This window comes from Rhinoraja longicauda, chromosome 15, assembly GCF_053455715.1.
Source record: "Rhinoraja longicauda isolate Sanriku21f chromosome 15, sRhiLon1.1, whole genome shotgun sequence".
NCBI lineage: Eukaryota > Metazoa > Chordata > Chondrichthyes > Rajiformes > Arhynchobatidae > Rhinoraja > Rhinoraja longicauda.
In genome coordinates this window covers 4421040-4438144 of record NC_135967.1, presented here as the reverse complement: position 1 = coordinate 4438144, position 17105 = coordinate 4421040, and the positions used below count along the sequence as shown (strand labels likewise).

Below are 17105 nucleotides of genomic sequence, written 5' to 3'. Positions count from 1 at the left end.
TAGTTTAAGGTCATGTTATACTCCATGCCCAGGATTGCTGATAGTTAACCAGCTTGTTGCTTAAACTGTCTTGATCTGAAGACCAGTATTTTTTGTGATTCTCCTGATTGTTTTCTGCAGCTGTTTATGACATGTGGTTAATGATCTTGGATGACTGCGTTGTTTTGGATCTGGGCTGCTGGTTTTCCACCATTAAGAAATACTCCTTTCAAATGCAGAATCAGTGCTTTTTGTGGGTATCAAACAATATAACATGTTTGGTATATATAGATATATAGACAATAGGTGCATATAACAGTTAACATGATGCCATTGTGTATGAAGGAACTGCAGATATTGGTTTAAACTGAAGATAAACACAAAAAGCTGGAGTAACTCAGCAGGACAGGCAGCATCTCTGGAGAGAAGGAATAGGTGCTATTTCGGGTTGAGACCCTTCTTCAGGCATGATGCCATTGGCTGCTGTACATCAATCTGGTTAACCTTTCAGAGGTGCCGGTGACAATAAACCAATATCTATTTCAAACAAGTCAACAATTCTACAATGATGCTTTTTTTCTGATGGTATGTGCTGTCACAAAATCGCACTGCAGAATTGTTTACGATTGAAATCAATATTGGTTTACTTTTGTAAACAGTTTAAAAAAAAATGTTTGCATGCCGTCCAATCATTCAGCCCATGAAGAGCACAGTCACGTCATATTCAAGCACAACAGGTAGTGCAATGAGAAAAATAATCAGAGTGCAGTATATCGAGTTACAGCAAAAGAGTGCAAGGCCACAGCAAATTGCTTTGAGAGATCGGGATTACACCTTTGCCTTATAAGAGGTCAATTTATTGGTCTGATAGCAGCGAGGAAGAAGCTGCTTTTGAATTTAGTGGTATATCTTCAAGCTTTTATCTTCAGCCAGAAAGGAGAGGGGGAATGACCCATTTGATTGTGGTCCTTGATTATGTCAGCTGCTTTCCCAAGGCAGAGTGAAGTGTAGATGAAGTCATTTTGGGGGTGGTGAGGGTGGAGGAGGATTGCTTGTGTGATGGAGTGGGCTGCATTAACGACTGCAATTTCCCACGGTCCTGGAAGGAGAAGTTGCCAAACCAAGTTGTGGAACGTCCTGATAAGATGCTACGATGCATCTGTAGAAATTAGTAAGAGTCATTGGAGACATACCAAATTTCATTTATCTACAGCTTTGTAGATCTGTTGTTTAATGTTTTCCACTAAACTCCTGGATATTGGTCAAACCTGTCAGCTTTAAATTATTTGTTCACTACTAATACCTAGCCTTAGATGCATCTGTCACTGATACAATAACAGCCTAGTGTTGCTGGTCCTCCCCAACATCTGGTATGTAATCTGCCTTGGATCCTATGCCTTTCATACACAGAATTGGAAACACATGTCCTGCATTTGTTTCCCTGTGTGTTCTTGGCTAGAAGGTATGATTTTTATTCCTTTTACTTTTAACAGTTATATTGATTTGTGTGTTCATTAACCTTTAAAATGTCTGAACATCAGTGGCAGTTAAAGAATTGTGAGGAGCAATAAGCCTTCCAAATTTGACAGGAGGCAACGCTGCACCCATAGCTTTGCCATCTATCAGCGACTGTCTGGGTATTTCAAGGCAGACCTTTGGTATACATAGACAATAGGTGCAGGAGTAGGCCATTCGGCCCTTCGAGCCTGCACTGCCATTCAATGTGATCATGGAAGATCATCCACAATCAGTAACCCTTTCCTACCTTCTCCCCATATTCCTTGATTCCGCTAGCCCTAACTCTATCTAACTCTTTTGAATGCATCCAGTGAATCTGTGCCACAAATTCACAACTCTGTGTGAAAAAGCTTTTCCTCATCTCAGTTCTAAATGGCCTACCCCTTATTCTTAACCTGTGGCCCTGGTTCCAATCCCTTAATAATTTTATATGTTTCTATAAGATCCCCTCTCACCTTCTAAATTCCAGTGAATACAAGCCCAGTTGCTCCATTCTTCCTGCCATCCTGGGAATTAACCTCGTGAACCTACGCTGCACTCCCTCAATAGCAAGAATGTCCTTCCTCAAATTAGGAGACCAAAACTGCACACAATACTCCAGATCTCACCAGGGCCCTGTACAACTGCAGAAGGACCTCTTTGCCCCTATACTCAACTCCTCTCGTTATGAAAGGCAACATGCTATTCGCTTTCTTCACTGCCTGCCTGCTTCCTTCACTGGCTTATTACGCATCCTGAGACCTTGACACCACTGGGCTCCCATTATGCAACACAGATCCTTGCAGGAGCCAGCTAGCTTCATTGTTCCTGTTGTGTTTTGCTACTAACTAATTTCTTAGTGGACTATAGAGTTTGGTTTATTGTCACATGTACAGTGAAAGGCTTTTGTTACATGCTATCTAGTCAGCAGAAATGGAACTATGCTGTCTCACTATCCTGTAGTCCATGGATCAATATTAGCTTCTACTGTAGAATGGGATTATTATCCATTCCAAATATGCTAGTGCTAATTCTAATGCTTGGTTTGAGAACAGCTCCTTCCAAGACTACAAGAAATTGCAGCGAATTTTAGACGCAACATGGGTTATCACACAAACCAACCTCCCTACCATTGACTCCATTTGTACCTCGCGCTTCCTCGGCAAGGCCAGCAACATAATTTTATGATGCCGGACTTTAAAAATGATTTTGCAAATGTCCAGAAAATAACCCAGTCGATAATTTTTATTATTTTTGTTTTTTAAAAGGATGATATTTTAGCAGAATTACTTAAAAACCAGAAAGATTTCCTTGTTGGTTACCATGAACATGACTCGCTTTTAGACCACAAGGAGGAAGAAGAGCTCAGTGAGGAGGACCGTAAAGCAGCATGGGCTGAATATGAAGCAGAAAAGAAGGTGAGCAACATCACAGGCATAAATTTCCAAAGGGATTTTCTCATTTGGTCCAAAATGGCAATTCTATAGCAAACTTAAAAGGAGATATAAATCTCTTTTTAAAACAAAAAACTAAAAAGTAGCTTTTGATTATTAAGAATTGGATTCTCCTAAGTTTTCAAGACTGAATGGAAACTATTACCCAAACAGACAAGTGCAGCAATACTATTATAGATCAAATCAATCAAATCACTCGGCTGTTGAATAAAACAAAGCTACATTTTGGGAGCATGTTTATAGATCTGCCTCCAGTGACTGGCAAATATAAAGGCTTTGTGTAAATTCTGTCCTAAGAGAGGGATGATCAGAGGAAACACGGGACTTATAATCATTAAATTCATAACATGCAAGATGTTTATGTCTCTTTGTATCCCGCTGCAATCTTCGTAATTGCACAGGAAATTTGGATATAAATTTCCTTTGGTAAAATGGTCAATGTTGTGCATAAATTTCAGCTTTGCAAATTATTTTCTCGCGGGGCATTCCAGCCCATCAATAAACAAGGATAAGATTCTTTTCACACTCACTAAAATCAGATGTTTTCTGATAATATGGAAATGATGCTCCTTAAGCATGCTCTGGTCACCAAGAGATTATTGAGCTAACCATTGATTTTTGAGCTACCCTTTTTTTACATCCCTCCTCTTAGGATGCAAAGTATATGATGATATAAATACTAGGAAGGAAATTTATATGGATAATTTCTGTTTCATTGCAATCTGCTTATGGAAATTATGTGCTTTGTACAGTTGTCAAATGACTCGATAGAGTTGGTGCTTTTGGTGTTTCATATTACTTGCAGTTTCAGAATGATAAACCTGGCTTTTTTTCCTTCCTTCCAGGGTATCTCCTTGCGAACTAATGTTCCAACTGGGATTAATTTCCCTGGTGCCAATTTCAGCTTGCAGGCTACACATTTTCCTTTCAACATAGCAACTTTGTCGGCAATGAGTAATCAACAGCTGGAGGTGGGTAATCTGATCCACATGTAACTGATGTTCCCAACATCTTGATGATTGGGTGATTATGTGAGGTTCAAAGCACTATCTATTAAAATTAATCCGGCATAATATAATAGGTGCACCTTAAGAGGAAGTACAATTTAATCAATTCTAAGTAGAAAGGTGGTTATTTCCATTTTTCATGGTAAAATGCTTCAATCACTGAAAAAAAAAGCTATTTTCTGGTTTTGTTGTATCTTTAGTCACAACAATGGCTAAACATCTTTAGAGTGGTGCAGTGGTAGAGTTGCTGCCTTGTACGTTCTCCCTGTGACCGTGTGGGTTTTCTCAGGATTCCTCCCACTTTCCAAATACAGGCAGATTTGTAGGTTAATTGGCTTCTGTAAATTGTCACTAGTGTGTAGGATAAAGGATAGAACTAGTGTATCACTGGTTTGCACAGGCTCGGTGGGCCAAAGGGTCTGTTTCCACGCTGTATCTCTAAATAAACTGCATACTGTGGCGCAGTTGGTAGACGTGCTGCCTCACAGCACCAGACACCTGGGTTCATCCTGACCTTGGGTACTGTCTGTGTGGAGCTTGCAAGTTCTCCCTGTGACCGCGCCCAGTCTCGCAGAGACGCCAATGAAGTGTTGGAGCGGAGCACAGGAGGAAGAAGTAACACTCTGGCTGCACAAAGCCCTGTCACACCACAACTGGATGAATGTGTTTCCCTCTCTATGTTTTAAGAAGGATATTGTACTTGGAGGGTGCACATTGTACATTTATCTGACCTTCAAGGACAAGTGATGTGGAGAAACTACAGAATCTAAATTTGTATTCCCTGGAACGTAGTGGTTATGGTGTGATTTTCTACTAAATTTCTATGGTATTATGTGGAAGTGGCAAAATAGATGGAGAAAAAACAACATACTGATCATGCATACATACAGAAAACACACTGATCAGGGAGCCCGTAGTTTAACAATTAGTATCAGACAATGCAGGGATAACGACGAGGCAGAAGGTGGAGAAGGTGTTTGTAAATGGTAATTGATGCTGGGTAGGTTATTTACCTTAAAGCTGAACGAGATAGAATTTTATTACCAATGGGCGCGGTCCTATTGTGAGAGGGTGATCAATGGTCAGTGCGAACAGTGTGCTGAAGGGCCTGTTTCCATACTGTATCACTAAACTAAACTGATGTCAGGTATTTGGCTTGAGGACTTACCATGGAACTCATTCTGGGGTGTTTTTTTACTTAGTGCAGCATTCAATTATTAAGTCACTTCTTGCCTCCTTCCAAGCATTGTGGAGTTTGGATAGTGGTACAAGGTTGATAAAGTGTGAACATTATGCTTATGTGTCAGATAGTTTGATTAGAAATAGGATTTCTGATTTCATTATCATTTCCTGTTCCAAAATCTCAGTGTTGAAGTTAATCATATTGCATAGTTCTTCGCTCGTTGAAATATGATTCACATAATATAACCATTGTTGGATCAGAATAAGGTGCTTTAGCAATGCCAGTCAAACCGATGTGAAAAATATATGGTATGTGAGGATCTTGTCTTGAATCATGAAAAATGTAAATATTCTGATTAATCTAGTAATTCTGTGCATTTATGGGTGCGACAAGTATAGAGATTGATCCTATTTTTTGTTTTGCATACAAAGATTATGTTAAGTAAAAACTGGAAATATTAAATATTTCCACTTGAAAAATATAATCTAATTGTGAACTTGTTCCTACTCACTCTGATGATCTTTCTCCATCTTTAAGGATCTTATAAACCAAGGCAGAGAGAAAGTAGTCGAAGCAAGTACTAGCATAGCAGGTGTGAGAGCAGAGGCTCTTGAAGACCTAATTGCACAAGTGGTAAGAAATTTAAATACTTATCCCAAAGTCTTAATGTTGTTGTTATTAATGACTTTCTAATAATGTACTTTTCGCTAACATGCAATGATGCTTTGGTCAAAGTCTTAAAAGTGATGCATGATGAGTTTTCTTCAAAGCATGTAACTTGAAAGATTAAAAAAAATATTTAATGAAAGCTGTGTTCTATTTTACTATCATTAATCTCAGTTTCTGTTCGCGTCTAATATGGCACATACTGGGTGGCACAATGGTGCAGCTGGTAGAGCTGCTGCCTTCTAGCGCCAGAGACCCGGGTTTAATCCTGACCTTGGCTGCTGTCTGTGTTTAGTTTGCACGTTCTTCCTATGACTATGCGGGTTTTATGGGGGGGGCTCCGATTTCCTCCAACATCCCAAGGACGTAGAGGTTTGTAGGTTAATTGGCCATTGTGAATCACCCCTCGTGTGTAGAGATGAGAGTGGATTAACATGGAACTAGTGTAATGGCTGATCGATGATCAGCGTTGTCTCGGTGTTTCCATGGTGTATCTCTAAACATGTTGTTTGTGCATACATTATTTGGGCCAATCATGATATTTGTGAATAATGGGGGTTGTTATTACTCATTCAATAATAGAAGTACTGCGATAAATGGACTATTATAGTCTGAGAGGAACTGTTTTACATTCCTGTTTGTTTAATGTACAATAAATACCCTGTTACCCTTTTAGTTAAACGACTGCAGTATGGTTTTATTATGGTTTTCTAAATATCCTGCTACTACTACCTTAATATTAGATATTAAAATTTAGCAATTAAATATTTAATGAGCTAGGTAATTTCCTTAATCATGTCTCCCTCCTTTCTTGAATAGGAGTTACATTTGTGTTTTTCCACTTTGCTAGGAATTTTCCAGAATACAGGGAATTTGAGAACATCATAACCAATGCATGTGCTGTCACTTTTAGCATACATGGGAGCAGGCACAAGGCCCAGAGAATGTGTCAGCCGTTTATCTCTCAGATAGCCTAGTAGTTTTTCTCTACTGATTTGTATTAAGTTCATCGCTTCCTTCTTGATTGTGAATTTTCCATTACTATGTCAAAAATGGGGATATTCACTTATGATTACATCATATTTAATTCCATTTATAACCGAATGTATAAAGCAGTCCAGATCTCCATTCAGCTAGACCTAGACAATACTCAATCATGGACTGATAAGTGGCAACTAATATTCACGCCACAAAATTGTCCGATAGTTACTCTCTCCGATACAAGTGAACATAACTTACCTGCTTTTTGGCAGTCAGTGTCAAGGCCATTACTGACTTCCCCCATCCTGGTGATCACCGTTCATCAGTAACTCAACCAGACCAGCCAAGTAAACGCTGTGGGGTTCAAGAGCAGGTCAGAGGCTGGTTATCCTACGACATGTCTCTGATACCCTCAGTCTTTTCACCATCAACAACGCGCAAGTAAGGAGGGACAGAATATTTTCTACTTGCCTGGACAAGTGCAGTTCCAACACCACTAAAACCGTGGCACCATCTTAGCAGACAAATCAGCCAACTTGTTTGGTTTCTCATGCACTACCTTATACATTCATTACCTCCACAATTGGACATATGAATGCAATGTGAACAATCTACAAAATGCACTGCAGGTATTTGCTGATTACTCTGGCAGCAGCTCCCTAACCTGTGACCTCTCCCACCAAGAGTTTCAAGCACCAAGAGTTTCAAGCACATAACACTGCCAGCTGTAAGTTGCATATTTTTCTGACTGGGAAGTGTATTGTTCTTACTCCTTTGTCCCTACCTGCCCAACAGTGTGGTGGGATTACAGCATGGTGCCCTCCAGTGTAGCTAATCTTAGAGGGCTTTTGACTACTTCGTTCTTTTGACTTGTTTCCTTTGCTAACACTCATTCCGATCCCAAATTAGTCTAAATCTTGATCTTCTGTGTTAACGTTAGCTTTTACTACTGCATTGAACTCCTGAATTAATAGAACAACCCCATTTCCCTTTTCTTTTAAGTTATTTTTGTAAAACATCAAGCTTAACCAAATATTACAAAAACAAACCACCTGATGTAATTGTTTTGGACTATTTTTTTCTTAAACTCTTTGCTGTTATGTTACGTTCATTGTATATGGAAATTATTTTTTAAATCACTTGCAGTAGATTTTAAAAATCATGTGTCAGGAGACATTTAAGGAAACTGCCACAAAACATACTGTATGCTATTAGTTTTTGTTAGCTCTCCAGGTTTGCAGTATTTTTAACAGCTGCTTTTCTTTAGTGGAAAGAGAATCCCAGCCTGACTGAAGACCAGGTTCAAGCAGTATCACTCACCAAACAAGTAACCCAAGAGTTGGAAATTAAACGAAGAGAAGCTATGTACAATGATATCCTTTCAAAGCAGCAGCTGGTAAGATCTTTTGGTCACTGAAACCTGTTTTTGACGAACAAGCACTCTGGTTCATGTAACAAAAATCTTTTCAATCTTTATTCTAGCAGCCATACGTGATATGGGCAAGCTCCTGTTTGGCTACATCTACCCGTGCCTGTTTCTTATCTAGGAAGTTAAGCTCCTCTTTGTCCATTAAAATAAGTGTTCCAAGTGATTGGTTTTGAACATTTAGAAAGGAACGGTGTAGAGGATATGAGCCAAATGCAGGCAAGTCTAGTATAGATGGGGTATCTCTGTCGGCATGGGCAAGGTAGGCTGTATAACCATGACTTGATTTTTTAAATCTCAGTAGTAACAAGGAAAATTATTAAAGAAACTTGACATTTTATACGGTCCCTCCATGATGTTTGGATAAATGATGCTATTATAAACTCTAAATGTCCTTCCAATCTTCAAACCTTCAATCTTTTAAGCTTAATTTCTATTAATGAAGTGGGATCGAGTGTAAGGAACTTGTGAGGGTCGGGTGTAGGCTTTGACCCTTTAAAAGCTACAGTGCCCTCCATAATGTTTGGGACAAAGACCCGTCATTTATTTATTTGTCTCTGTCCTCAATTTGAGATTTGTAATAGAAAAAATCACATGTGGTTAAAGTGAACATTGTCAGATTTTAATAAAGAGTATTTTTATACATTTTGGTTTCACCATGTAGAAATTACAGCAGTGTTTATACATAGTCCCCCCATTTCAGGGCACCATAATGTTTGGGACACAGCAATGTCATGTAAATGAAAGTAGTTATGTTTAGTATTTTGTTGCATATCCTTTGCATCCAATGACTGCTTCAAGTCTGCGATTCATGGACATCACCAGTTGCTGGGTGTCTTCTTTAGCTTATGCTTGTTTTAGGGACTAGTCCTCTTCAGTTTTCTCTTCAGCATATAAAAGGCATGCTCAATTGGGTTCAGATTGAGTGATTGACTTGGCCGCTCAAGAATTGACCATTTTTTAGCTTTGAAAAACTCCTTTGTTGCTTTAGTAGCATGTTTGGGATCATTGTCTTGCTGTAGAATGAACTGTCGACCAATGAGTTTTGAGGCATTTGTTTGAACTGGAGCAGATAGGATGTGTCTTTACACTTCAGAATTCAATATGCTACTACCATCAGCAGTTGTATCATCAATGAAGATAAGTGAGCCAGTACCTTCAGCAGCCATACATGCCCAGGCCATAACACCCTACCACCATGTTTCACAGATGAGGTGGTATGCTTTGGATCTTGAGCAGTTCCTTCTCTCCTCCATACTTTGCTCTTGCCATCACTCTGATATAAGTTAATCTTCATCTCATCTGTCCACAAGACCTTTTCCAGAACTGTGGTTGCTCTTTTAAGTACTACTTGGCAAACTGTAACTTGGCCATCCTATTTTTGCAGCTAACCAGTGGTTTGTATCTTGCAGTGTAGCCTCTGTATTTCTGTTCATGAAGTCTTCTGCGGACAGTGGTCATTGACAAAACCACGCCTGACTCCTGAAGCGTGTTTCTGATCTGTCGGACAGGTGTTTGGGGATTTTCCTTCGGTATAGAGAGAATTCTTCTGTCATCAGCTGTGGAGGTCTTCCTTGGCCTGCCAGTCCCTTTGCGATTAGTAAGCTCACCACTCCTCTCTTCTTAATGATGTTCCAAACAGTTGATTTTGGGAAGCCTAAGGTTTGGCTGATGTCTCTAACAGTTTTATTCTTGTTTCTCAGTCTCATAATGGCTTCTTTGACTTTCATTGGCACAACTTTGGTTCTCATGTTGATAAACAGCAATAAAAGTTTCCAAAGGTGATGGAAAGACTTGGTGCTGAGAGCTCTCTTATACCTGCATTAAGGGGGCATTTAAACATATCGGAGCAATTACAAACACCTGTGAAGCCATGTGTTCCAAACATGGTGCCCTAAAATGGGGGACTATGTATAAACACAGCTGTAATTTCTACATGGTGAAACCAAAATGTATAAAAATATCCTTTAATACTGTAAGGAGTTTGTACGTTCTCCCCGTGACCTGCGTGGGTTTTCTCCAAGATCTTCGGTTTCCTCCCACACTCCAAAGACGTACAGGTATGTAGGTAAATTGGCTGGGTGAATGTAAAAAAAAAAAATTGTCCCTAGTGTGTAGGATAGTGTTAATAGTGTTAGTGTGCGGGGATCGCTGGGTGGCGCGGACTTGGTGGGCGCTGTATATATATGATATGATATGATATGATAAAATCTGACAATGTGCACTTTAACCACATGTGATTTTTTTCTATTATAATCTCAAATTGTGGAGTAGAGAGGCAAATAAATAAATGATGGGTCTTTGTCCCAAACATTATGGAGGTCACTTGTCTTTACATTAAAATACATTTCTGTAACTTGATGACCTCTCTAAACTACTTCAGTGATCACAATTTTTCAATATCCCCTACCACACAAGTTAAAAGAACATAGATGTGAATGTAATATGTCATTTCAAAAAAGTTTTTTTTTCTGAGAAATATGCAAAGGCATTAAAAGCTATGTCATTTTAGAATTGTGCATTTTAATATTTTTACTTAAATTAGAAAAAGATGTGTCAATCAGAAGTAAATAAACCTTTTGCAAATAGCCACTAAATTAAGTCATTCCACTTCTGGTTATAATTTACTTATTAAGAACCTGATAAACTGATATTTCACTCCCATAATTGGACTATTTATATTTTAGTGATAGTCTTCTGTCATAATAAAAATCACTTGATTATGTTCTTGTTGGACTGGACATTGAACAACCAAGGGAAGCTGATTGTTTTCAGGAACTCATTTGTAGGAGCTGCTGTTGCACAAAATGTCCGTTTTATTTTCACTTATCTGGGAATAGACCTAAAATGTAAGTGTATTTTTTAATTTTCCTCTGCAGGAAGCAGAATTTAAACATTTTTATTTTTTCAAACCCCAAGACTGTATTTTCGTTGCTGATTCAAGATCGCCACAAGAAACTATTTCCCTAATAACACTTCCTAAAGAAAACAAGTATCTAAAGTAGTAGTCTATGGGGTGGATGTTAACCAAATCACCTGGATTTCTAAGCTGCCTTTTACAAGAGTAACCAATACTTTTATTAGCTAAAATCATCCATCACAACTGTAACAATTTTCTCGGTCTCATATTCAACACTGAAATGAATCTTAACAAGACAACTCTTGAATAAAAGGGCATACCTTCAGAAAGGAGATGAGGAGTAATTTATTTGGTCAGAGAGTAGTGAATTTGTGGAATTCATTGCCACAGATGGCTGTGGAGGCCAAGTCATTGGGGGTTTTCAAAGTGGGGATTGACGGGTTCTTGATTGGTAAGGCTGTCAAAAGTTATGGGGAGAAGGCAGGGGAATTGGGTTGAGAGGGAAAGATAAATCAGCCATGATAAAATGGCAGAGTAGACCGAGCTGAATGGCCTAATTCTGATCCTATGACTTGTGAACTACGCCAACAATATGCAGGCAGGTATCAGTGAAAATGGGGGTTTCAGAAACTTGCATTTGCATTTGTGAATTGCCCTTTCAGGACATTTTTCCATCAGTTTGAATCCTGCATGCAATTTGCATTCTAATTTCTTTGTTTTATTTACAGCTGATCCGTTCAGTACAGCAGATATTAATGAGCCGAAGGCAGCAACAGATTAACCAGATGGCACAACATCAACAGTACCCGATGTCTCCACTTTTAAACCAATTCATGGCTGCAAGAAATTCTGGCCCACTGCTTAGTTATCCACACATCGACCTAAGAGGACTGCCTATGTATTCACAAACTGCATCTGGTATGCGGCCACCTCCTTTGCAGAGGGCACCACCTGTACCCATGCAGATGAAGGGACAGTCTCCTGGCCCCCCACAACTGAAACAAGGAGTACAAAATTCAAAAAAATAGCCATTGTTGTGAGATTTTACCAGAAAACAAAAACATAATATTGTGCCTTTGCTATGGTAGCAAGCACATTTCTGAACTGAAAGAAAAAAAAGTGACCAATTTATAACTGGGACACTACTTGAATGCATAGATTCGTGCTGAGATATTCAGTGGTAATACTGTCATAGGAGATTCTGAAGAATCTTGAAACATTGTACATAGCCTTAAAAAAAAAAATGTGACTGGTGAGGAAGAGAACTAGTTTTCTTCCACCTTTATTTTTCCTTATGCCATTTTGTTTAATTTGATGTATCTGAGCAATTTAAAATGGTTTGGGGAAGTGGGAAGACGAGAGTCCAGATTCACTGACCAACAAAAACGTCGATCTTTTCACATGCTTATGAATAACAGGAATAAGCCCAAGTTGATTAAAGGACAAATCATTCTTGTTACCCCTTCCAGAAATATATTTGGGTGAAAAAGCTTGTCTCAGAGCTAACGTCAAGATTTTTACCCCATGTCAACTGAGTTTTTCCATCTCTTGTTCCAAAACAGGAAAATTTCTGAACTACTAAAAGATTCTAGAACAGGTTTATCTTAGATGAATCAAGATGTTTGCAAGGTTCATTGGTAATAGTTATGAATGTCAATTCATATTTCTAAATAAAACCTCTGTTTTCTTAGAAATTGAAGTTGATTCTTTTGCAGTCCCACTATTCAGTATATTAATTTAGTGATTTTTATTTTGCTTCAGTCTCTGTAGTGCAAATTACATTGCATTTACTCTGCAACCTAATTAGTTGCCAGCAAACCCGATTTGGAGTTAAATTCCTCTTGCAATTAAGCCAAAACTTTTACCTTGGATATAAACTTACTGCCTGGATATCTTTAACTGTAGAGGAACTGGAAAGTACCCAATCATGCCCTGCAAGTTACCATTTATCGTCTTCACCAAATGTTGATTCCATTAATGTAACTTTGTGTATTTGGTACATGGCTGTAACTGGTCTCTATCCTAAGTATGCCATCCTATTCAGTCACGTCTCCATTTTGATTGTGCAATTCGTGGTTGCTTGGAATGACACCTTTGGATCCTTTCTGGTGCGGGTTATGCCAGTGTCAGGGAATTCTCTCTTGACATCTACAGATCTCTAGTCAGTGGCCAGCCTCGGCGTGAGCACAAATTGCTATCTCTTGTATTCCTGTGAATAAAATGTAACTGTCCTTGGAACAATTATTTCTCAGTTTGGGTTCAGCAACATTATTGTACTAACAAATGATCATTTAGTCATTCTCACTGCTGTTAATTCATTTCATTTCCTCAATTGGAATAAGAATCTGTTCACTGATGTTCAACTATATACCTAAATGTTCCATCAGGACTGAGATTAACATGTGACTTGCATTTATTACATGGCAACTAAACGTTTTTATTTTATGTAGAGTTTACAATTGCCTGCTTGCTTCTAGATTTGATGTTTCATCCGCTACAGATAATAGGACCCTAAAGATTGAAACTGTTGGTTCCCTCAATTCATTAAATTATTGAATGTGATTTGTACATCTATGCCTATGAGCCTCCATTCACCTGTCTCCAAGGAAGAATCTTCTTTTCAGTGCATAGATGACTAACGGCCTGTATAGATTAAACCTGAGCTAAATCGGTGATGCTAAACAATGCGCATTCTGCTTTTGGCACCAGAAAGCAATTATTAATGTCATGTAATGCATTATTGTCACCATAAAAATAGAAAATTGATTAGTTGAAGTCATCTTCAATCAATATCAGGTACAATCTTGGAGGTAATTTAATAATCTGAAAGACTGGCTGAAGCATCTTGCTTTGGTTTTCCATGAAGAAAATCTTAAAATTCATTCCAACTGTTAGATACTGCTAGGTCAAGCTCCTGTTATATGTTGTTGATTTTGTTTTAATGAGGGGAATCTCATTATCAACCTAGTGAAGTGCTCTTTTGAATAGAAGCTTCTACTCAACCAATCCTATTACCTTTAAGTATTACTAAATAGGGTCAATTTGTGTTTTGATTTCAGTTTTTAATTCCAAAACAGGGCTACCTATCAGCTGTTAGCTAAAACCAAAATTTCTTAGGTTTTAGTGGGGAAACAAAGTAATGATGCCATAAGTAAAGTCTTGACAGGAACCTACTGGAAACCTTGATTGTCAACTGTGGTATGTGGTGGATGCTTCTCTTCAAAGACTGAAGGATAGATTAAGGATAAGTAATGTAAATTTCAGATTCCTGTCAGAATGTCTTTTCATATTATATAATCATAACATTTTGTTGCATACGTATGATTAAAGCAGTATAAGCATATTAATATGGTAATGCACATTTATTTTGCACCTACACTGTCAGCCAAATGTAAACCAAAAATAAAACTACTCTGGCTGCAGCTTTGTTAAAATCATTATGATTTAAATCTATTTAGCTAGTGAAATGATTTATGAAAGATGAATGTTTTCTAATTGCATCAATGATTCATAAGAATATGTTCAAATTACTTGATTTGGAACTTGCAGCAGCAAAATGTGGCGGTTTCAAGTTATATGCTATTGTGTAATATGAATGGCAGATATTTTCTTTAAGTCCATTGTACTTCACTATGCAATTGATGCAAAATAATAAGCCTCTTCGTCTTATTGAAGGATGAGGCTTATTTGGCTGCTAACTTTAAAAATAAAATCAATTTGCACAGCAGCTTTTGCTTTCAATGGCTTTTTAAAAAATTGATGGACCATCCACTTTCTCCCTTATCAATTGATCACCTCTGTGCTCTTCTACAATTAAGAGTTACTTCAAATGAGCTGAAATAGTTACCCATTGGGAATTGCTAAATTTGTAATAAGTTCATACCCATTAAATGTTTCCACAAATTCCTGATGTTATTTGGGGAGTGGGAGTAGATATACATGTGTACATTAATGATGTGGTGTTAGACGTTGTATTTGTTCGTTCAGTGGGATGGCATCTTCAAGTGCTTGCGTGACAACCACATTGTTCTCTACCCTCTCCCCCTACTCCACCCCCCTCATCATCATCACCGAAGTAGCCAGTGACTTGAGGCGTAATCACTTTCATCTCATTTGATTTAAGCAGGTTGGTTGATTTGTCGTGGCTTTATCTTTTGGAGCATGAAACAATAAAAACTAAACACCCATGCAGTGACGAGACTTCAAATGTAATTGGGCAGTGGAATAATGTTCAGTTCTCAATGGGTTTTGTTTTCATAGTTTTGTTTTCTGCTGTAATTAATTTTCTCTTTTGGAATTTTCTTTTTGTAACAAGAGGGAAAATTACCCGCAGACTTTTTACCAGATATTCTAACAGTACTGCTAACAGATTTTTGCTTTTATTTTCCTTAAATGAAGAGAAAAAATTAAGCCATGGATACCACATTGATGGTATTGAGTTAATTCACACAAATTTTTCAGATGAAATATACAATATAAAGTTTAGGCTGCTTGGTATGTTTCACTTTAAATTTGTGTTGTACGTTTAAATCTCTCAGTGCTACATTTGACCACAAAATAGTTGTGAAATTTATTAAGGTTGTGGTTGGATGACAAACTATATCACCCACACTGTTCATTTTTATAAGGTTAGATGTGATTTACATAGTTGCTGTTGCTTAACTGATAAATATGTTGCAGCTTGTATGACTAAAAATGGTGAAAAAAACATATTTTCTAACTCGTACTGTCCTTAATTTTGAATGTAAAGCATTCTTTGCTTAGTTACTTGTTTTGTATCAACGGTGCCCTAGTTGATTAGCAAAAAGCAAGCCCGAAGCTGTTAAATTTCAATAGCAGTGAAGATGTAACAATCTTGCTTGCTTTATACATTTTAGAAATTGTTTCAACTGTATTTATTCGCCACCGTAAATACTGTAGAACTGATGCAACTTCATCCAATAGGGATTATTGTGTGCCTCTAGCAGCGTGTTTTAATAGAAATTGTAGTGGATGAATAAGTACGCACACTGTGTTGTCACCTTTGCAAGTGGTATCAAAATATTGAAATTTTAATATTTAATATTCAATAAAAATAACAAAATGAATATGCCTAAGCTATTTATTAAAATGTTACCAAAAAATCAGTTTGCCTAGTTATATTTTCATTGGTAAAGTCTGCATGTTACAAAATAATGCTATGATTGAATATCAAAGCAATTATTGTTTTTCTTTGGTCCATTCCTGTCAGCAAATGAAATCTTGCGGTTATCCTGATCAGTCTTTACAACCCATTGTAAGGCATTATAATTTTTTCATAAAAAACACTTTTCTTCCTTAAGATATTTTGAGGTCAAGGTGTTCACTGAAAGAACTGTTAGATCCCTTTTGGTCTGGCTTACAAATTGCACATTTTGCTGCTTTTGAAGGAAACACTCAAAAGTCTGCTCAGCTTTTTCCAAGCATCAAGATTATTAGGGACATTTTGAAATGCTGAAAATGAACTTTGAGTAAAGAATAATCTTAATGTCATGGTATTTGTTTTACCTTCAAACTGAACCCTAAAGCAAGAGTATAAATAATCATCATTGCCAGACCACGTGAAAAATACACCCTTGCCCTTTTACTGGCTCATCTTCAATTATCGAACAAAATAGTTATAGATATCAAATACATAAAGCCAGCTTGGAAGATTACCTCCTGACTCTAGTGTAGATAATCCCTTGTACCCCTTGCCTGGTGCATCAGTAGTCCTCAAAAATAAGAGACACAAATTGACTGATGTAAATTTTATGAATGTTTTGGATCCTTTGCCTAGGGTTAAAATGCTGAGCCTGTTTATCGTTCACTGATCAAGAGTGTTCCATTGTGATATATACCAACAATGGAACAATGAAATACTTGATTACAGGAGCATGACAGGCCTATATGCACAAAAAACAAAATATATCGTAAACAAAAGATTCAATAAATCAATAACTGCAATACCAGTGCAAAACAGAAAGCCCAAAGTCCTCAGTGCAACCAAAGGCAGTTGAGATTCGTGTTCCAGACAATGATGGCTCTTGGGAAG

The 17105-nt window shown here is 37.7% G+C and overlaps 1 protein-coding gene across 6 annotated transcripts in view; it reads left to right on the top strand.

The window, feature by feature from the left end:
* The window catches only part of LOC144600488 (transcriptional regulator ATRX-like), a 180897-nt gene extending 164757 nt beyond the window's left edge, over positions 1-16140 (top strand). For all 6 annotated transcript variants that reach the window (XM_078412131.1, XM_078412132.1, XM_078412129.1 and 3 more), the window contains 5 exons: positions 2745-2894; positions 3776-3901; positions 5658-5753; positions 8035-8163; positions 11782-16140. In XM_078412131.1, coding sequence (XP_078268257.1) covers positions 2745-2894; positions 3776-3901; positions 5658-5753; positions 8035-8163; positions 11782-12081 — 801 coding nt within the window. In that variant the 3' untranslated portion in view covers positions 12082-16140. The remainder of the gene's footprint in view (positions 1-2744; positions 2895-3775; positions 3902-5657; positions 5754-8034; positions 8164-11781) is intronic.
* Positions 16141-17105: the final 965 nt, after the last annotated feature.